Genomic DNA, 22,981 nt, shown 5'->3' with positions numbered 1-22,981 from the left:
TTATTTTGTATTGTCACCTCAGTACTCAATGCAGTTTGCGGTGCCATCAATTCACCAGCCATTAGCGATACACGTATACGTTACAAGGACGTGAGTCACCCGTGTACAAGCTGTTATTTTGTACTGTCACCTCAGTACTCAATGCAGTTTGCGGTGCCATCAATTCACCAGCCATTAGCGATACACGTATACGTTACAAGGACGTGAGTCACCCGTGTTCAAGCTGTTATTTTGTACTGTCACCTCAGTACTCAATGCAGTTTGCGGTGCCATCAATTCACCAGCCATTAGCGATACACGTATACGTTACAAGGACGTGAGTCACCCGTGTACAAGCTGTTATTTTGTACTGTCACCTCAGTACTCAATGCAGTTTGCGGTGCCATCAATTCACCAGCCATTAGCGATACACGTATACGTTACAAGAACGTGAGTCACCCGTGTACAAGCTGTTATTTTGTACTGTCACCTCAGTACTCAATGCAGTTTGCGGTGCCATCAATTCACCAGCCATTAGCGATACACGTATACGTTACAAGGACGTGAGTCACCCGTGTACAAGCTGTTATTTTGTACTGTCACCTCGGTACTCAATGCAGTTTGCCGTGCCATCAATTCACCAGCCATTAGCGATACACGTATACGTTACAAGGACGTGAGTCACCCGTGCACAAGCTGTTATTTTGTACTGTCACCTCAGTACTCAATGCAGTTTGCGGTGCCATCAATTCACCAGCCATTAGCGATACACGTATACGTTACAAGGACGTGAGTCACCCGTGTACTAGCTGTCATTTTGTACTGTCACCTCAGTACTCAATGCAGTTTGCGGTGCCATCAATTCACCAGCCATTAGCGATACACGTATACGTTACAAGGACGTGAGTCACCCGTGTACAAGCTGTTATTTTGTACTGTCACCTCAGTACTCAATGCAGATTGCGGTGCCATCAATTCACCAGCCATTAGCGATACACGTATACGTTACAAGGACGTGAGTCACCCGTGTACAAGCTGTTATTTTGTACTGTCACCTCAGTACTCAATGCAGATTGCGGTGCCATCAATTCACCAGCCATTAGCGATACACGTATACGTTACAAGGACGTGAGTCATCCGTGTACAAGCTGTTATTTTGTACTGTCACCTCAGTACTCAATGCAGATTGCGGTGCCATCAATTCACCAGCCATTAGCGATACACGTATGCGTTACAAGGATGTGAGTCACCCGTGTACAAGCTGTTATTTTGTACTGTCACCTCAGTACTCAATGCTGCTTGCTGTTCATTTTAGAGAAATCGCGTGGAAAGACAGGTAAATAGACAGATCCCCACGATTGATAGGATTCGCAAAAACCCAGCCAATAATAATCTTTATGGCGTCAACAATTACAAAATAGCATGCATGTTTCAGGTATATGCATTCTATATATATATATATATATATATACATTGACATAACTATGCATTTGTATAACAGAAGATATTATTTGTAATTCTTTATAATTTTCATCTAACCGACCCAAAATGAACTCTTCAACGGAGTTTAACAGCCTTTAACACTACGAGGTGTTTTAATCGAGATTTGAGTGATTTAGAATCACTGAGATGTTTAATTTCCTCTGTGAGCATTTTTATCAGTTTTACACCAACTTGGTATGGCAAATATTTAAATGTTTTCGTTTAAGTTTTACAATCCGAAAGTCGTCTAGTCTCGTATTGGTGGACGTTACTGCCTTGGAATGACTCGTATTTATTTGAATCGGCAGTATAGTGCGTCGAGAATATAGAGACAGGTTAAAGTTAACAATTTAAGCTCACTTTAGGCTTCTTTGCACGACTCTTTAAAGTTCAATTAGTAAAGAATTATAAGTGAAGTGAGTACGACCACTTCAAAGGTAGGCTTGCAGAAGCCGGGAGCAGCAAACTGATACCTCTCAACTGTGCCATGTTTGGGTTGTGATATTAAACATTGGCACACATAAAATCGTGTTTGTAGTTATTATTCTAACCCCATTAACGTGTAAACTATTATCAATCACTTCTCAGAAACATATTAGCCACTCTGACTCAGACTTCCGCTGCGGTAGTCTAATGTTCCAAGTGACGGTGTCATTATACCGCAAAACACAAAGTTTTCCTTGTAACACTCGTTATACGAAAACCATGTCAATAATAAACTTCATTGAAGCATTAGTTAGTAATATTGTTATACATTTATAACGTAATTTAATTTTCATATACAAAACCAACTTTATTGTTACAAATTTTAAACTGACTATCTCTCAACTGGTTTTCTTTTAACAAATTTGCTTATTTACTATAGTATATCTTGTTTTTTATGTACTTTTCGAATATTTGATCACATTTTTGGAAATTATGATAAGGGTAAAAAAGTTAGTGTATATGGTAGATGGAAAGTTATCTTTACAGGTAGGTGGTTGAGTGTACCGGAAAATGGCCCGGGCCAGTCCCATAGATAGCCGAGTCTAGGAGACAGGTTCTATATATCGTCTATAAGTGTTTTTATATAATGCCTACAAACATCAATTATTTTGAAGATATCTTGTATTGACTTAGGGGAGCTGAACTGTTCGTGTTAAAGAAGATAAATAAGAACCCGTGTTAAATTTGCTAAGTCTAGGTACATCTTTTTCAGGAGCCTTTTAACCTACAAGATTAAAATATTTACACAGTCACTCTGTATGCTTGAAGAGTACACTTAACTTGGATTTTGTCTCTATAGTTATAAATATTTAAAAACTATAGTAACCCCATTTAATTTTTGTATTCAATGTTGCTATTTTAATTTTTTTATTATCAACTAAATTGGCATAATCCTAGTTCCACATATCAGTTATATTGTCAAGAACACTGGATAACAATCTCAGCATGATATCTTTATTACTTTCTGAATAAAGTGTACTTATACAACAACAAAATTAAAATTCCAGAAATGGCAGATCAAAATCCACACTTTTAGTAACATTACTGATTCTTAAAAGCCTCCAGGGCAGTAATAGTCATGATGTATCTCTTCTGAAATCCGCTACCTTCTTTCCCTAATCCTGGCTTCTTTGTCATATCCTCTGCTGCTTTGTCTGTTTTCTGAAGTCTTTAAACGTCGGATCGGTGCAGGCCTTCTACAGTGTACTTTCCTAAGTCTTTCAGGGCCAGCTTCTTTAGATTACGTAATCTTCCAGCATTGTCATCGTTGAATACTTATTACACTCTTCCAAACAGCTATTTCTAAGTTTTCTTGCCAGCAAATGTTCCCTTAGGTACGTCACATTATTGAAGGACTCATTTGCATTCTGAGCGTTTCTATGTAAACACGTACGTAATAAACTGCAAAGTTGTATAGACTTTATAGCTTTTCTTGCCTTCATGACAGGTTGATGTGGTACATTTTTGTGTTTGAAAGTTTTCCCTTATGTTCAGAAATTGTGTACTCACACCATGGGTTTGGTGGATCGGGGCAAAGAAGATGTAGGGGTTCATCGTCCGTGGAACCACAATGACAATATGTGGCCCAAACAGCTTTTCATACCTTTGCAAATCATCTGTGTTTTATTTAATGACCTTTCCATACTATTCTTGTAGCTGATCTATTTTTTGATCTGTAAGTCTTCCTTTCCCATGTAAATGTTTTGCCATCACTCAACATAGTATTTTTTAGGTCTCGCCTGATGTTTGTTAGTCGCGTGCCATCCTTTTTCAATGTGTCTAACGCACTCGAGCTTTTTTATTTTCACATCAGCAACACACGGTCTTACTTGGTTCACACTATCAAATCAAAGAAAACTGTAAAAAGCAGTACAACAGCAATGCTGTACCATATAGAATTCTCTTATGATTACAAACTGCGCCGAAAATATTGATGCATTACCTTATAATATATTTATATTTGAGGATGTTACTATAGCTTCATATTAAGTATAGGCCTAGTATGTTTTATTTTTCAAAATGAACCAGAGAGTGATAAAATGCAATAACGTAATTTCTTCGAAAAAATGTTTGTGTTCAGCTCCCCTTAAGCGGCAATGTCATATGTGAAATATAGGCTGATCAAATCCAAGTGCGTTACAATTATAAAACGTGACGTGCATTAGTAAGTAAACTACGATGGCGACACGTGTGACCTTGACTACGATTATCTTTAAATCGCTTTGCCTGCGCAGTGCTGAACTTTTGACCCGGAAAAATGAAATGTGAAGGTAGTTCTGAGACAGAAGTCCGTGGCCGGTCCACGGCATACTCGGAATGTATCCGTATTAAAAAAAAAACAATTTTACACATCAAACACAAACACATAGAATAGTGGAAACTGTCGAGGGGGAATACAGCTATTCTTGGAATGAACAGAACAAGAACGCAGTACTCGGAATACGATTGTCACTTCATTACAGGAAATGCCCAATCAGATGACGGAATCCGGTCGAGTAGCCCGGGGCAGGGGCAGGCTGTTGTTAGTGACTAACTCGTCATGACGTCATACCTCTTACAGTAAGTGGTCTGGTCAGTAGTCAGAGGCGGCAGTAGACCAGTGTCAGTCTCAGCACAGGCAGAGTCAAGTCAGTACTAGACACGTAAGTATTACACTGTTTTGTAATAAGGCAAATACTCGTATGAATTACTCGTAATGTCATTGGTTGCTTCGTTCAAACCTCTATCTACAATTAACTGATAGGGAGATGGGTCGGACTTTGCATTATTATAACTTCTTTATTTCGAACAATAACTTATAACTAAGATGTGATAGGAACAAATCTGTTCTCTTTGAAATTGAAAAAAAGAATAAGTCACTAAATTAATCTTCAAAACACTTCTCAGAAACAATATTGTTCGAAAATTTTTATACATTTTAGGGCAATACTGCTGACAAAAACAATGGAAACATTACACTGAAACCTTTCTGGATATTTTTTTAACTATCACTATTTACTTTGCATTAATGTGCTTCCTATTTATTTTACAAGAATATGCCAGATGTATTTCTCTAATATGCAAATTTAAACTTTTACAGCATAAACAGTAATTTTACTTGGCTTTAAACTGTAAGCAGGTATTATAGTAATATAAACTTCTTTTGGCGGTCTGTACAAGGGTGATGAATTTTCCCATAGATTCTTTTTAGTGGTTTATAGAACTGCTAAAACCGTGAACGGGTTGGCCTCATGGTTCACTTCCAGGGTGCGCAAAAGACCCTTGAGTGCATGGCAGTAAGCCACCCTTAGAAGAAGAAGAATAATAATATAAACTTCTACTATAACATGAAATACTTAGCAAATTTATACTAGGTGTTCCAATAGCCTAGTAATGATGTTATAAGACTGAACTTAATGATGTTATTTTCATATATATGTACAGGCATATTATTTTTACATGTATAAAGCAACGAATTTTGGTGCTCACCTCTTGGAGACAATGATGTGTCATTTATACCTAAGGACAAACTCAAAATTTCTATTTTCTTAGTAATAAAAGTTAAAAATTGTAATAATATTCTCTATTTATAACATTTATAACTGAATATTCTCCCTGGACCTTTACAATTATTTCACACCTTTCTATTATGTCTGGTTAGAAGCTTTAATTATCTTACAAATGTATGTTTCGTGGAATAGATCTGAACGAAGATTAACAGATAATTTTACTCTTCATAGCAGTTGAATTACACTAATACTCGTATAACAACACAGTTTTATTGAGGTATCTGATGAACTCATTTAAATTTAAAAATAAAATATACAAAATTTAAAAAGTATAACTTAAGTTAGGATAGCAATTTACTTAACAAAAAATAGAATATAAATTGTATTTATTAATATGTCTTGAAGTCATGGGGACTGGAATGATACTACTATGTATGAATCGTTTAATTTCATTACGTGTTAATTTATTCAAAATTTTATCATATTACTATATATAAAAAAAATCTAAGTCAGAGAAAAAATATTTTTTATTGCAGGTTCATCAAGAATTAAAATATTTTGTAATTTATAAATTTTCAGTTTGTCCAATTTGTTGCAGTTCTGTCTTCAATGAAATCGCTTAGTGTCTTCTTATTAGCCACATCTTTAACTCTCTACAAGTTTGTCTCAGGTGAAGTCCTTCATGAATGCAGGTAGATGGTTTCGAAGCTTACAGCCAGCATAAGATGGTTTTCTCTTCGATAGAGTGGTGCGATGATATGGCAAGTTGAATCTAGAGCCATGACAGGGTGATCTGTTTTTTGTTTGTTCGAGTCCATCTATATAGAGACTACTTTTTTATGCTCAGAGATACAATTGCCATGATCTCTAGATCTTGAAACCCTTGTCTGTAGGTTTGGCCTGGTTCAAGGTTTTCCAGAGCTCTAACAGATTTCTTCTGGAGGAGGAGAATTCGATTGACATTGCATGGCAAATTCTCTCCCCAGGCTAATAGACCATAACGGATGTGTGATTCTACCAGGGCGAACTATACTGTTTTAGTTGTTGCAAGTCCCATGATCCATTTTATTCTTCAGACAACATAAATATCTCAAAAGACTATCATATCATCACGTAGTTTCAGATTCCACGAGGGTAACCGATCTCTACAAGTTACTGATCTCAAAAGGGTAACCGATCTCTCTATGACTAGGATCATTATAAAGAGTCTGATATTTGTAGAACGAAGTACTTTGGCAAAGGTAGTGTTTTTGTTTACCAACCACATCCTATCCTAAGGTGTGTGTGCTGCAACAGAAATCTACTGCTTATACACACGACCAATACGTATTTTGCGAGTGTGTAGATGTAAACTTATACCTTTGAGCTAACGCTCCAACAACTTTGTGACGATTTGCTTGTTTCAATTTTGATTCGTCTCTTCAGCTAAGGAGGTTGTGTGTAGAAGCAGCAGATTTCCATTGCAACATACACACTTTAGGATAGGATATGGTTGGTAAACAATAACATAACCTTTAACGTATATGATTGCTGATTTCTTTGCATAAGTGACGATGTGGTCTGCACGTTAAATTGTCCATGCCAAAGAATATTGTATGACTTTTTGTGTAATACTTGCTGAGCTGAGGACTTGGTCTTTGTAAAGAAGTGGACTTTTGAGTCGGCTTGTTAAGATCTATTGCTAGATCATTAATTTTACAGTATTGTGTTGCTGTATTCAAAGCTGTTTTAATGTAGTGTAGATGTTCTGCTGCTGTGTCGCTATTTATTGACAGTGTAGTTATAAGCATAAATAACATATTTGTGTTTTGGTTTTGCATAACTATGGGGAAGTCATTTGTAACTAAAATAAAGAGTATTGGTCCCAACACAGAACCTTGGGGGTACTCCTCATGTCATCTGTTATGGTGTGTATTGATATGTAGAAATCTGACTTTTTGCTGATTGTTGTAGTATCACGATTTGTGAGTGGTTAAGGTAGCTACTAAATCATTTTTTTCACTCCTAGGTGTTCTAGCTTATTGAATAGTTCATGCCCCATACAGTCAAAAGCTTTACTGCAGTCAAGGAATGTAGCTGATATATATTTTTATTGTCTATTTGGTCAATGAAGAATTCTATCAAGTCAATCAATTAGAGCTGTGCTTGTTAATTTGTTTTTCAGAAAGCTATGTTGTTTATTGGTTAGTAAGCTGTATTGGGCTATGTGTTTCATACATCTGGCTAGAACATTTTTTCTATAAGTTTAGAAAAAGTAGACTAGGGAGATTGGTCGGTAGATCTGTAGTTGAGCCCTTTAAAATAGGGCCCTTTAGGAATATTTAACTAGTTTTACTTGCAGAGGGAAACTGGCTGACTACAAAAGATTTATTAATTATTCTTATTAGAGGAGCACTGAGTTTTTCATGCAATATTTGACCATTTTTGATGAAACTTGAGTGTTAAATTATTTATAAAAAATTCTAACTTCTGCAGAAATGTTGTAGATACAGTTAGACTTGCCAGGTAGACTGTTGATTGAGGATTCATTGTTTCTCCATTGTTTTCTGTGGTTGCTTTGCTTTGTAATAAACTGATATCAGCTATTTTAGAAAAATAAATATAAAGTGCTCAGTTATTTCAGCTGGGTCGTAGATGTCATGTATTATACTTTTATTTTCATTTAAGAAGTATTTCCTACCTTTGTTCTTCTTCAATAAATGACAAGGTACGAATACGCCACACCATGTGTTGTATAACAGGCTTCGCTGAGGCTGCATGCCAAATTTATAATCTATAACTCATTTAATTCTCTCTATTAATTCTTCAATAAATGACAAGGTACGAATACGCCACACCATGTGTTGTATAACAGGCTTCGCTGAGGCTGCATGCCAAATTTATAATCTATAACTCATTTAATTCTCTCTATTAATTCTTCAATAAATGACAAGGTACGAATACGCCACACCATGTGTTGTATAACAGGCTTCGCTGAGGCTGCATGCCAAATTTATAATCTATAACTCATTTAATTCTCTCTATTAATTCTTCAATAAATGACAAGGTACGAATACGCCACACCATGTGTTGTATAACAGGCTTCGCTGAGGCTGCATGCCAAATTTATAATCTATAACTCATTTAAATTCTCTCTATTAATTCTTCAATAAATGACAAGGTACGAATACGCCACACCATGTGTTGTATAACAGGCTTCGCTGAGGCTGCATGCCAAATTTATAATCTATAACTCATTTAATTCTCTCTATTAATTAATAGATGTCCAGCAGACAGCTGGACAATCATATACAAAAGAAATTTACATAAAAAATACGCACAGCCAAATTCCATAGTTGATCATGTATAATTTAACACATATTTTTATTCTTGTCTGTGCAGAAATGAAGTTCATGCAAAATTTCAAGTCTAAAGGTCAGTTCGTTTTCGAGATAAAGATTGACAGATAGAAATGATTTTTTTCCATATCAGAAGTAAGATAATAAACTGTAAGAAGTAAAGTAAGATAATTTCCATGTATGTAAAAATAAGATACTATAAGATGACAGAAAAGGCTCTTTGTAGTCTCTGAGTCTGTCAGATAGTCTTGGAGTTTCAAAATGGTCTGCAATTCTCTTTGTCATTCTTATGCATTTCTTTGTGATTCTTTTGTATTCTACTTAATTAAATGAGGTTAAAATATTTTAAACTCTGAAATTTATAAAAAAATATGTAAAAACACAATTGATAAAAGTGTTAAATCTGTATTTAGTGGTACCAATTGAGTCATCATTGTATATTAAAGTAAGTTCTTATAATTAGAAGTCTTTAAATCAGACGTTAATTTGCTTTGCATTTAATATTTAGTTTTTCAACAGACAGTCTTCATGTTGGTGATAAATCATAATAACAGTATTGTATATTTATTCCAGCACCAAACTTCATTTATAAAAGTTTACTGGTAGCATTTGGTTAAGATCAATAATTTTGAATATTACATTATTATTCTTCTATTAAGAAGAAAATAAATGCATGGGGTATTTAATTTAATTCAGTCTTGAATATGTGGAGTTAAATTATAATTAATGAGGTCATATCACATTTTAATTAAAGACGTATTGACTTAAAAAAATAATTTATGTAGATTTTGTTTATAAATATAATTATATCTGTCTTATTGGAATGATCACGTGTTAATTATTTTGTACACATATAGCTCTTTTATTGTTGGAAAAGAGACAATCATATTTGTTGTTTTAACAAAGTGAATAAATAACAAAATAATTTCCTCAAGACAAAAATATTGATTGCAATAAAATAAGCTTATCTGATGTATTTGCCATATTATTATTGGAAAATTATACTGGGGCCACTGACTACGGATTAATGCATCTGATTCAGAATATTGTATTTGATCAAAAACACAATAGCTTTATTTAATAAGTTAGTCGATTGATTAAGTTTATCTCCACACCTATAGAATTTATTGCTGTGGAACTCTAGAATGTGTTTGTTCACACATTCACACAATGCTGTCTATGTATTTGGTCATGTGAGGTGCCAATCCATTTTTATCAACATATAATATTAAAAGGAATATATTATGAAAGACATAAACACTATGAACTACCCCAGGATTGTGAAATACAGATCGTTATAAATGTAAAATGCAGGGTTTTGATTTTAACAAATTCCTTGTAAAAAAAGTTTTAACATTTTTCCATTTGTAGTTTTGATTTTTAATTCAATTCTCAAAACCTAACAATAAATTATTTATTGTTATTTAGTTTTTTTAGTAATTTATTTTACTGTGTAACTAAATAACTTGTTTATTATCACGTTAAAAACACAGAAAAAGCTTTAATTGAATTTGGTCTTGTTTTGGTGACACATATGCCAATAGTGGGAATAAAGGAAAATTAAAAAAGTCCATTTTACATGAATGTTCTGGCTCAACTTTACACGACATTCTCATGGAAAATAACTACCAAAAATAAATCTCATAAACCATAGGTATCTTTTACTGTGTTATTCGTAAAAGACCAAAGAACACAAACAGTAATAAAAACTTAATTAAAATTATTTATCTTTCTCTAGTACCTGTCCCTTTAAATGAAATTCTAGTAGACATTTCATTATTAGAACAAACTGTATGTCAGACGAGAAATGTACAACGAATAATGATAGTTTTCCTCATAAAATAATGAAATTGATAATTTAAGTGAAAATTTTGTTACAGCATGTTGGTACCACTGTTATTGGTAGCCCTATTTGGGGTTTCAGTCCACAGCCATTCTTACAAGCTTGGAGGCTGTCCTACTGTTGAACCTCTCAATGATTTCTCCATGTCCAGGGTAAATGATTTATTTTTTCTTCTTTTTAATCAAATAGTAATCAGTGTACACTAACCATTTGTAAAAAGAGATACACTAATGGTTCCAGAAAGAAACTGATTCAATTAAATTTTTAATTTTTCAGGTGGGTTTTGAGGTCTAGCTCATACCAAAACTCATACTATAACTAAATTAGAGATTTAAATAAACTTTTGATATCATCAATCAACAGTAATCTTTTAATGTTACCCATATAACCTGACATATTACTATTTTGGAATAAATGTATTGCCTGTCAGAGCATGTAAAGCTGCGTGGAAAATTATCAACAGCAACACTCGTTTTTCAAGCACTAATTGCAATAGTATCAACATAACCCCTGATACTTTTAATAATTTTTTCATTAACTCTGTCTCAGAAATTAAAGACGCTTTGGGAAATTCCTCTTGTGCTGCAAAAGAATGCTTACAAAAATGTAACATTAAACTACCACCTGAAACCTTTGAATGGACAGATATCAGACCTGAGGATATAATCGAATCTGTTAAAAACCTAAGCAACTCTGACAGTATTGACATATACAACATGTCCAATAATCTCTTAAAGAAAATTATTCCAGGTATTGTTGTCCCTCTTACAATATGTTTTAATCTCTGTTTAAATGAGAGCTATTTCCCTGAAGAACTTAAAATTTCAAGAGTGTGTCCAGTGTTTAAGATGGGTTCAAAAAATAAACCTGAAAGTTACCGCCCCATTTCTATAGTTCCGGTTGTTGGTAAACTACTTGAAATCCTGGTTTATAAACAAATTTCTAATTATTTTGAAACAAATAACCTTCTAAATTCTATGCAATTCGGTTTTAGGAAAAATAAATCAACCTTTCAAGCCCTAGACAAATTAGTTAGAGATGTCTCACAAGCCTTTGAAGAATAGGCAATTGCTCAGGCCACTTTATGCGACCTGAGCAGGGCTTTTGATTGTGTTGATATCAATGATCTTACCATGAAATTATCATACTATGGGTTGGGCAGTGTACCGCTCTCATTTTTAAAATCCTATTTAAGCAATAGAAAGCAAAAGGTTTATAACAATGGTAACTGGTCTCAGGAAGTAAATGTCACATATGGCGTCCCCCAGGGATCCATACTAGGTCCTTTGTTATTCTTGGTCTGTATTAATGACTTGCCGTTGTCAGTCTCTGCCACAACAATCTTGTATGCAGATGACTCAACATTTTTAAATACAGGCAATAGCATTGAGGAACTAAACACTCTAACACAAAATACTCTATTGGAAGCTTCAAGCTGGTTTAAAAACAATGGTTTCCATCTAAATGTATCTAAAACCCAAAACATTCTGTTCAGTTTAAGAAAATCTGTAAACTCTCAAAGCAATCTATCGAATCATGCTAAATTCTTAGGAATCATTATTGACAGAAATTTAAATTGGGATGCCCATATTAATTATATTTCAACTAAGTTATCTAGAGTGATTTATCTTCTCAGACGGCTTACACTCTATGTTAACACAAATTATGTGAGAACGGCTTATTTTGCCTTTTTTCAATCCATTATAAGGTATGGACTGATAGTGTGGGGCAATGCAAGTAAAATTAATAACATTCTTATCCTTCAAAAAAAATCTATAAGAATTATTACTAACTCACAGCCACTTCAACATTGTAGACCTCTTTTCACTATCTGTAAAATTCAGACCATAATAAACCTGTATCTTTTTGATCTTATGAAATATATCTTTCAAAATCCTCAATTAGTAAAGCCTAACAGTATAAAACACTCCCACAATACCAGGAATAAAAATGCTGCATCTATTAATTTTAATAGATTGAGCAAAACTCGTGAAAGCCATTCTGTTATTGCACTGAGGGTGTACAACCATTTGTTACCCTTAGTCCAAAAGTACAATAACAAAATATTTTTGAATAAATATTACTTATGGCTGTTACATAACCCATTTTATGCACTGGACGAGTTCTTCCAATTAAAAAACGTTTTATTTTAAATTCCCCAATGCCACTGGCTGTACTTGAGTATTGTGGTTTATGTTTGCGTAACTTAAGATATAATTGATCTGAGTTTTATAACTGACATTGCTATATTCATATAAAGCTGTAAGAAGACTTTGTCAATGATCTTTATTTTATGGCAATAAAAAATGTTGATTGATTGTTGATATACTAATTGTTAAATTTTATATATTAATTTTTAATTTTTAAATTTTATATATTGATTATTAAGTTTTATACTTGTTGTTGATTTTTATATTTGTTGTAGAATTTTATACCTATGTTGATTTCTATATTTGTTGAGGACTTTTGTTAAATTGTTCACATTTGGTTACAATATTGTTGCTTTTAACAATTTTATTGTTAATGCTTGTTCTAACTATTTTTAATGCAGCCTGCTTAAAGAAACAAAAAGTACTAGAAATACTGCTTCAAACCACTAAGCTTATACAATGTTGCTGTAAAGGCTACTGTTGGACCTCTGTATGATTTTTATTTTATTTAGTATTTAGTTAATAGTACATTGTTACATGTACATTTGACTTGGCCATCTGGTGGCAAATAGACATTGTCAATGCTTGTATAAGTCTACGGCAATAAACATAATTTGAATTTGAATTTGAATTTGAGTATAGAACCTCTGAGGAACGTAACTATAAAAATGCTTAAAAGTAGTTAAATACGGTCTTGGGACAGATAAGAAATTTTGTTTCTCAAATTACTCATATAAATCTTTTTTGTTTCGTCATATAAAAAATTTGCAACATTTCTATTGAAAAGTATGTTTAATAGTTTGTAAGCTTACAAATTCCAAAATGGGGGAATTTGTAATTTTAAAAAATATAGATCTACATTGTTCTATTTCAATTTTTTTATGGTGATCCTGATAATACATTTTTTGGTAGCGTGATAATAAGACTGAATACTAAAATTTAAGCACCAACAAATGTAAAACAGTTGAATAAATGTAAATATGTATTTCTGAACCATGTATTATAACTTTTTATAACCTCGTCCATTTCCAAAATGTTGCTACTGAGTTTTGTGTTACGGCATTAATTGCGGATACATTACTGTAACAGTTAGGTAAAAGAAGTATATTAAAACTTATTATAATATATTTAAACTTACTTTATAGTTTCTGGGAAAGTGGTATGTCATCCAAAAGACCAGCACAGGAAGTCGGTGCCTGACATACAACTTCACAACAGCTGAAGAACCGAATGAGTACAACCTAGAACAAGTGAGTGAACACCCGGTACTCGGACTAGCCAGTGTGGACAACAAGTACCACTACACAGGCCATCTGGTCGTGCCATCGCTCGACACTCCTGCCAAGATGGTTGTCAAATTCCCTCTCAGTAAGTTTTTAATCACTGGTATTTAGATATTGTTATGAAATTAACTAATAATTAACAATATATAAGTAATAAAATGCACAAAATATACACTAATATTATTAGTGTATAATTACATTGAAATTACATATATATATATATGTATATATAAGTAGATAGTAATGTGGCGTTTCTGGCGCACTTTTGGGACATACAGTAAATCAATGGAAAATACAGTTTAAAGGACAATAAACGAATCTGTAAAATCAAACAGTAACTCACGAATGAAAAATTAACTGAATCCGTTCCAAAAGCGACCCAGAATCCCCTACTAACCAAAAATGAAAAATCACGAATGAAACCGAATCTATAGCTGTTTGCTTCTACTTTCTTAAGCTGTTTTAATGTAAAATATCCTTAGAATCAATGTAAAGTCTTCAAAATCTTTTATTATACAAAGTTAATTGTAACACAGTCTTTATCTTTAATAGTCTTCTTTCCAGTAACAACCAAGTGTAATTTATCATGTTTATTCAATTCTTTAATCTTTTTTTCATCCAAAACAGTCAAAAATCTGTTCGGTAAGTGTACTTTACAATCTTCCAACTCGGCAATTATTGTCATCCCAAATTTATCTTTCATTTTCTCCAAATTCAAAATGTTGTATTTCTTATTCTTTTCTAATTCCATTTAATTCTTATATTCTTTGAACTTTAAATCACCAACTTCATTTAATTCCTTTAGTAGCTCCATTTACATAGGAAAAAATTTAAGTGTGTCAAGTTTCACTATTTAGTAAAATATCTTTTTATTAAGGAAAAGTTATCAACTTTTAAGCTTAAAGTTGGCAATAATTTGAGATAATTCAGTAGATTTTCAGGATTTAAAAAAAAACTCTAATACTAGTGTGTAGGGACCTTAAAAAACCTTGATTATCTACTGAATTATCTCAAATTATTGCCAACTTTAAGCTTAAAAGTTGATAACTTTTCCTTAATAAAAAGATATTTTACTAAATAGTGAAACTTGACACACTCAAATTTTTTCTATATAAATGGCGTGCGATAAAATATCATGTCCGTTCTGCAAAAAAGAAATTTTAAGAAAAAAACTATGATCGACATTATGGCTCCAAAATCCATGCCAAAAACAAAGAAATTTACGAGAAAGAACTGAATTTTTAAGACAATGGGCTAAAGAGAATCAAATCGATGGTCACGAAAAGATGTATAACATAGAAAAATTGCGTGAATTAAAGAAAAGCTTTAAGGAAGATAAAAAAGATCTAAATCTATTTAATGATGAAAAAATTCAATCAATCGCTGAAAAATTGTCCATTGAAACAAACGATAAAACTAAGTCTGAAATGATCGAAGAAATTGATAAAACTCTTAACGAAAAAACTGAAAATATCATTGATGTCGAAGTCTTATCATCTATACACGGTCTTTTCAAGCAATACATTTTAACAAACTTGAACGACAATTTCATGTCAATTTACAAATATCTTTCAATTATGCGGCCAGAAATTAAAAGTTTAATAGAAAATTTCAAGACACTGTGAAAAATAGTAAAGGATATCTCTATTTGGAATGCGAATACGAACGAACTTTAGTAAACGGTGAACCACAATCTTGTCCAATGTACTTTACTATAAAAGCAGACGAAATCTTCGATGTAAACGATTTTATCACCAAACAATTTAATAAATTAACACATCGTGAACAAACAAATCATCCAAATAAGGGTTCTGGATGGACATTTAAAAGCTGCAAACAACTAGTTTTGAGCATTAATAAACACGAAATAATGAACGCAGGATCATATATCGATTTACCAAAGAAAATCAAAGATAAATATCAAAAATAAAGATGACTATTGCTTTATTTATTCTATCCGATGCGCTATTGAAAAACCCGAAAGAGACTGTGAAAGATCAAAACAATATGAAAAATTTGTAAATGACGAGATATTTTCGGGCCTTGAGTATCCAATGTCTTTAAAAGGAATACAATTATTTGAAAAACTAAGTCACAATTCCAAGTACAAATATCCAAAAATGTCTATAAATATCTATACTTATGACGAAAAACTCAACATTGTACCGTTGCAAATTTCCGAAGTTTATAATGCCGAGTTAGAAATCGATTTATTGTATGTTAAACAAGAAGACAAATCTCATTATGTGTTGATAACAGATTTAAATAGATTAGTGAGTTCTCAGTTATCTAAACACGAACATAAAAAATTGCTATGTAGAAGATGTTTAAGTCATTTCTACAAATATAGTGCTTTAGCTGATCATTTAGAAATTTGCAAGCAACATGAAGTTTGTAAACCAATTATGCCGTTTCCAGGTCAAACAACAAAATTTACTAATTTTCAAAAGAAGTTTAATCATCCGTACGTTATTTATATGGACTTTGAGAGCATATTAGAAAAGATTCCGACATGCAAGAACAATCCACAAAGATCGACTACAACCAAGATTCAGAAGCACATTCCTTATAGTTTTACTCTATATTTAGTGTTGAATGTGACCAATCACATGTATAAACCGATATGTTATCGAGCCAAAAATGAAGAAGATTTGCCAAATGTTCCAAAACAATTGTTTGAAAAGCTCAATAAATTATCGAAATACATAGCGAAAAAATATAATTCGAAGAATATGAAACCTATGAAACTAACTGAAGAAGAAGAAATTTTGTATCAAAATTCAAACGTTTGTCATATCTGTGAAACAGAAGGTTTTGATGGTGAAAAAAGATTAAAAGTAAGAGATCATTGTCATTTAACAGGTAAATTTCGAGGCGCAGCTCATTCATGTTGTAATCTGAATCTCAAATTTCCTCAAAATATTCCAGTTTTCTGTCACAATATGAGTAACTACGATACTCATTTGTACATAAAAGAATTGGCTAAACAATATGGAAATGTTGATTTGATCGCAAACACCGATGAACGATACATAAATTATTCTGTAAATTCTGGATATGGCTATGAGTTTGACAATGATAAACCTAGAAAATTTATTAAGTTTTCTTTCGTAGACACATTTAGATTCATGGCGTCATCTATTAAAAAATTAGCGAAAAATCTAAAGAAAGAAGACTTTAAACATACCAATCATTTTATACAAGAAAGTCTGAATGAAATTCTAAAAAGACAGCCAAATGACGAAGAAGAAATCTTTAAAATTCTATCTGGAAAAGGAATATTTCCCTATGAATTTATCGATAGTATTGAAAAACTTGATTACACCGAAGAGCTGAAAATTCAAGATTTCTATTCACTTTTGACAGACGAGAGCATATCTGAGAAAGATTATCAACACTACTTGAGCGTTTGGAACAAATTAAAAGAGAAAAATCTAGGCAATTACTCTGATTTGTACAACATCCAAGATGTACTATTGCTTGCTGATTTATTCGAAAACTTCAGAAACATTTGTCTAAATTGTTACAAACTTGATCCAGCTCATTATCTAACTGCTCCAAGTCTTGCTTGGGATGCGATGTTAAAATTAACGAAAATAGAATTACAATTGATTAGTGATTATAATATGTATTTAATGATTGAAAAAGGCATTCGTGGAGGCATTTCTCAATGTACGAGTATTAAACGATATGTTAAAGCAAATAACAAATATTTGAAAGATTTCGATAAGACAAAGCCCGAAAACTATTTACTTTATGTAGATGCAAACAACCTTTATGGTTACGGTCTTATGCAAAAACTTCCGTTTAGTGATATCAAGTGGATGAATCCTAAAACATATACAAAGAGTGGCAAGAAACAATTTTGGAACTCACTGGCGACGAAGATTATGGCTATATTCTCGAAGTTGATCTAGGATATCCAACAAATTTACATGAACATCACAAGGATTTACCTCTTGCTCCCGAACATTATAAAAACAAACTTTGCACAACTTTACTGGATAAAACTGAATACGTTGTTCATTCAAGAAATTTGAAATTTTACCTCGAACAAGGGATGGTATTGAAACATGTGAATAGGGTTATTGCATTCGATCAGAAGCCTTTTAAGTACATAGATTTTAACACAAACATGAGAACCAAAGCTACAAGTGACTTTGAGAAAGATTTTTATAAGCTCATGAACAACTCTGTTTTTGGAAAATCTATGGAAAATGTGCGAAATAGATGTGATATCAAACTAGGAAATGAAGAATTTTCAATGAAACAGGCCAAGAAAACAAACTTCAAATGTTTCAATATCTTTGACGACAACTGTATAGCGAGTCACATGTACAAACAAAAGGTTAAATTTAACAAACCTATTTATATTGGATTTTCAGTTCTAGATCTTTCAAAATTGTTAATGTACGAGTTTTATTACGACAAATTGAAGAAATATGATCCAGATTTGAATCTGTGTTACATGGATACTGATTCATATTTTATAGAAATGAAACATGATCCTTACAAAATTATTAAAGAAAATATAAATGAGTTTGATACAAGTGATTATCCAAAAGATCATGAATGTATCACTACTAAAAATAAGAAGGTAATAGGGAAATTCAAAGATGAGTTAAATAGCGAAGTTTTAGAAGAATTTTGTGGATTGAGATCGAAAATGTACTCGTACAAATATCTAGACAAAAATCCAGTAAGATGTAAAGGAATTAAGAGAAATGTTGTAAATAAAACAATAAATATCGAAAATTTGAAGAGATGTTTGTTCGAAGATAAAGAAGAATTTAGGGAGATGACAGTAATCAAAAGCCAGAAACATGAGTTGTACACCGTTACTATAAACAAGTTAGCACTGAACGCTAAAGATGATAAGAGAATTGTCCTAGAAAATAAGATCGATACAGTACCGTATGGCTATAAAAATGAAGCAAAATCTTATATATTAGACGAATTAAATAAACTTGGAAACTTTGATATATAAATGGAAGATGATTTAATACATTGTCACAAGTGTAAGAAAAAAACTAAAAATATAGATTCTAAGATTGTTCAAACTCAAAACGGATTGTATAGAATTGCAGCAAAATGTTCAAAATGTAAGACAAATAAGAGTAAATTTATAAAGAATCCTTATGAAAAACAAGTAAAGAAAGAATTGAAGAACAAAGAGGAAATAGAGATTGAAGCTAGAGAAATTCATGCACCAATACGAAAAAAGTTTAAAAAGAGAAAAATTATAACATTAGGAATTGACGATTTATGGGCAGCAGATTTAGTTATAATGTCTAACTATTCAGATCAAAATGATGGATTTAAGTATATGTTAAATATTATTGATACTTTCTCAAAATATGCTTGGTCAAGAGCTATCAAAAGAAAAAATGGCAAGGATGTTTCAAAAGCTTTCGAAGATATAGTAAAAGATGCCATAAGGATCAATCACAAACCTCCAAACCTACTTCATGCAGATAAGGGTTTAGAGTTTAAAAATAAAGAATTTAATGATGTTTTGAGAAAATACAACATTAAGATTTATCATACTGAAAACGAAGAGAAATGAAGTATTGTAGAGAGATATAACAGAACTCAAAATGAGAGAATGAAAGTAATTTTTGAAATTAATAAAAACTTTAAATGGATCGAAATTCTTCAAAAAATAGTCAAAAATTATAACGATACAGTTCACAGTATGATCAAAATGAAACCGAAAGATGTGGATAAAGATGCAGAAAAAGATGCAAAGAGACCGTTTTCAAGTATGTTCCACCTGAAATTCACACGAAGACTAAATTTAAAGTCAATGATCATGTAAGAATTGTTAGTAAAAAACAAACATTTTCAAACAAATATAAGAACAATTGGTCAAGAGAAATCTTTGTGATTTATCAAATTAATAACACAGATCCTGTAACTTATAGTATAAAAGATTTAAATAATGAAGAAATAACCGGAAAGTTTTATGAATATGAATTGAGAAAGTCAAAGCTATAATTTTTTCTATATAAATGGAGGCCCAAAAGAAATGTTCCATGTGTCAAGAATTTCAAGATTTATCGAAGTTTTGTCAAGATAAGACTAGAAAAGATGGATTATACTATTATTGTAAGGATTGTAATAAGAAATATAGAAAAGAATTATTTAATAAAATGGAAAAATTAACTTTAGAAGAGAAAGAATGTTGCGTTTGTAAAGAAATTAAGGATATTTCTGAATTTAATAACTGGCATTATAGTAAAGATAAAAAACAGACATATTGTAAAGATTGTGCTATAGGAATTATTCTAAAAAGTCAAAAGAAACCGACTCTTTGCGAGTGTGGACGAATCATTCAATGGTTACCTTATCATCAAAAACATTTACAAACAAAATATCATAATTCGAGAGTTTAGTAAAATTTATTAACATTTTCATCGTGCAATTTAGATATCTTATAAATCAGTCGAGATTCTGTCATATTTGTGATAAAATGATTTCCGTTGTATAAAATATTTAAAGATTCTTTCATTTGATTGTAAAGATTTATACTATTTGGATCACCATGTCTTAATAGAATTTCCATTTCTGGGTAATCAATTTCAAGTTCTTTCAATCTTTTCGGATTTCTCTCTTTTGAGCTTTGATAACGTAATAAGGATATTCCCGCATGTGATTCTTCTTAATTAACACAAAAACATCGTTTTTTTTCTTATCAAAATCTTTACAAACAAGGTCTGGTTTCATTAAGTCAATTTTTACACTTTGTTTTGCAATTATTTCCGTTTTTATTTCATCTTTAATTTGCAAGTTAAACTTCGTCCTCTAAATATTTAATCTTGTTTTCAAGTTTGTACTCACCAAATTTACGAATACTTGGCAAAACTTCTTTTGTAACCCAATTTTTGAAGATTTTTGCCTCTTTTTTATGTGATCTCAAAATTAAAGAATAAAGTCCAGATTCATTGATAAAAACAGTGTCAGGATGAAGATTGTTAAGGGGCCATTCGAATAGCCCCTTGTTTTTTAAGTAAAAATATTGAATTTTGTCATCATCATCAACATTTAATTTAAATGCGTTTTTTGTTTTTTCATAACCTAATAATTCACAAACATCTTTAGCCTTAAACCAGATTACATCGTTTTCGTCTACAATCGTTACAATGTCTTTATTATTGAATGTAAGTTGATTATTGAGTAGGTCTACAACTGACTCCATTTAGATAGAAAAGAAATTTAACTAGTAATTTTTATTTCGAGAATAAAGGCCAGATTCATTAATGAAAATAGTATCTTTTCTAATAAAGTTTTGGGGGCACTCGAGTCGAAATATCATTATCAACTCATTTTTATTCTTTTTTCAATCTTAAATATATTGTTGTTTTACTTTCATTATTTAATAAATTTCCCTCAGAGTCTTGTATAGTTAGAACGATTTTTTTGAATTCTTTTAATATTTTTTTAGTTGGAATATAATCGATTTCATTCGGTTTTTCACTGATTGTTGATCCATAAGCAACATTTGGGAAAAAAGTGTATAAAATTTCAGATTCTTTGTGAAGATGTTCAGAATGATTTTCAAAACTAGGTTCAACGAGATTACAATGTACTTCAATTACATCGAACGGTCTAAATTTTGGTGTTTTATTTCCTAAATATACCTGATTTGGCTCAATAGTTCCTTGAACAAACCCTAATAAATCTATTATAATTGCTGTAAAAATTATTCTTACTGGTGATTTTATTTGAATTTTATTAGAGAGATAATTTTTTTTGCATTTCAAACTTGTTTTCGTCAAAGTTTAAAGATTTATCTGATTGTTTGAATGTTTTCAGATAATTTTTAAAGGAATTTTTTATTTGATCGAAGGTATAATATCCTTTGTTTAAACCATAGTATTTTGTTATGTTCTCACTAAATCCTATACAATAAGGAGAACTTTCACTAATATTTATTACAAAATTATCAGAATAAAAACCGCTTAAACCGATAAAATAATTTGATCCTTCCTCTAAATGAATAGGATGTTCTAAGTTTAAAACTAATTTAGAGCTTTCTGAAGTCAACTTGAATAGTTTCATTTTAGCTATTTAAATGGAGAAATTTTTAAAGCAAAAAGATCAGATAAAACTTCAAACGTTTGAAGAAAATAAGAAAGATCAACCAATCAGATTGTTAATTGTTGGTTCAAGTGAATGTGGAAAAACAACTTTATTATTGAATTTCATCTACAATAGGTTGATTCCTTATTCCAATTTGTATGTTTTTAGTAAATCTTTAGAACAAGACGCATACAAAAAATTACAACAAAGATTCAAAAATATTGAGAAGAACTTAAGCAAAGAAATATCACATTTTTATAATGCTTCTGAGGACATAGTTCCGTTAAGCGAATGTAAACCCAATTCGTTAATCGTTTTTGATGATTGTATTTTGGAAAATCAGGACGTTATTAAGGAATATTTCGTAATGTCTCTTCACAAAAACATATCTTGTATCTATCTTTCTCAATGCTTTTCAAAGGTTGATAAACAAGTTATAAGAAATAATTTGAATATGTTGTGTGTTTTTAAGCAAGATGATCACTATTCAAGAAAAATTTACAACAATTATGTGGGAACTGATATGAGTTTTAACCACTTTAATGAGTTATGTGATAAAATTTGGAAAGAAGACTATGGATTTTTAACTATTAATCTAACTTTGAAGCCTAAAAATGGTAAATATCTGAATAAATTTTCTAATATAAATGCTGCTCAGTGGTCTGACAAATCTACTTGATAAAATATTTGTTACAATTATTTTTACATTATCTTTACTTTTTATTTACATTATGAAAACAACTGAAAAACGGTAAATCTGTTCACGTTTTTACGTTCCACGTTCATGTTTTCACGTTCCACGTTTACGTTTTACGGTCCACGTTCACGTTTTCACATTCCACGGTCATGT

The 22,981-nt window shown here is 31.6% G+C and overlaps 1 protein-coding gene across 1 annotated transcript in view; it reads left to right on the top strand.

Moving 5' to 3' along the window:
• Nucleotides 1-4,431: 4,431 nt before the first annotated feature.
• The window catches only part of LOC124368648 (apolipoprotein D-like), a 37,446-nt gene continuing 18,896 nt past the window's right edge, over nucleotides 4,432-22,981 (top strand). The window contains exons 1-3 of the mRNA XM_046825890.1: nucleotides 4,432-4,589; nucleotides 10,654-10,768; nucleotides 13,912-14,134. Coding sequence (XP_046681846.1) covers nucleotides 10,655-10,768; nucleotides 13,912-14,134 — 337 coding nt within the window. The 5' untranslated portion in view covers nucleotides 4,432-4,589; nucleotide 10,654. The remainder of the gene's footprint in view (nucleotides 4,590-10,653; nucleotides 10,769-13,911; nucleotides 14,135-22,981) is intronic.

Source organism: Homalodisca vitripennis, chromosome X, assembly GCF_021130785.1.
Source record: "Homalodisca vitripennis isolate AUS2020 chromosome X, UT_GWSS_2.1, whole genome shotgun sequence".
In the NCBI taxonomy this organism is placed as follows: Eukaryota; Metazoa; Arthropoda; class Insecta; order Hemiptera; family Cicadellidae; genus Homalodisca; species Homalodisca vitripennis.
The sequence above is the reverse complement of the archived record's forward strand: the minus strand, read 5'-3'. Positions and strand labels throughout refer to the sequence as shown.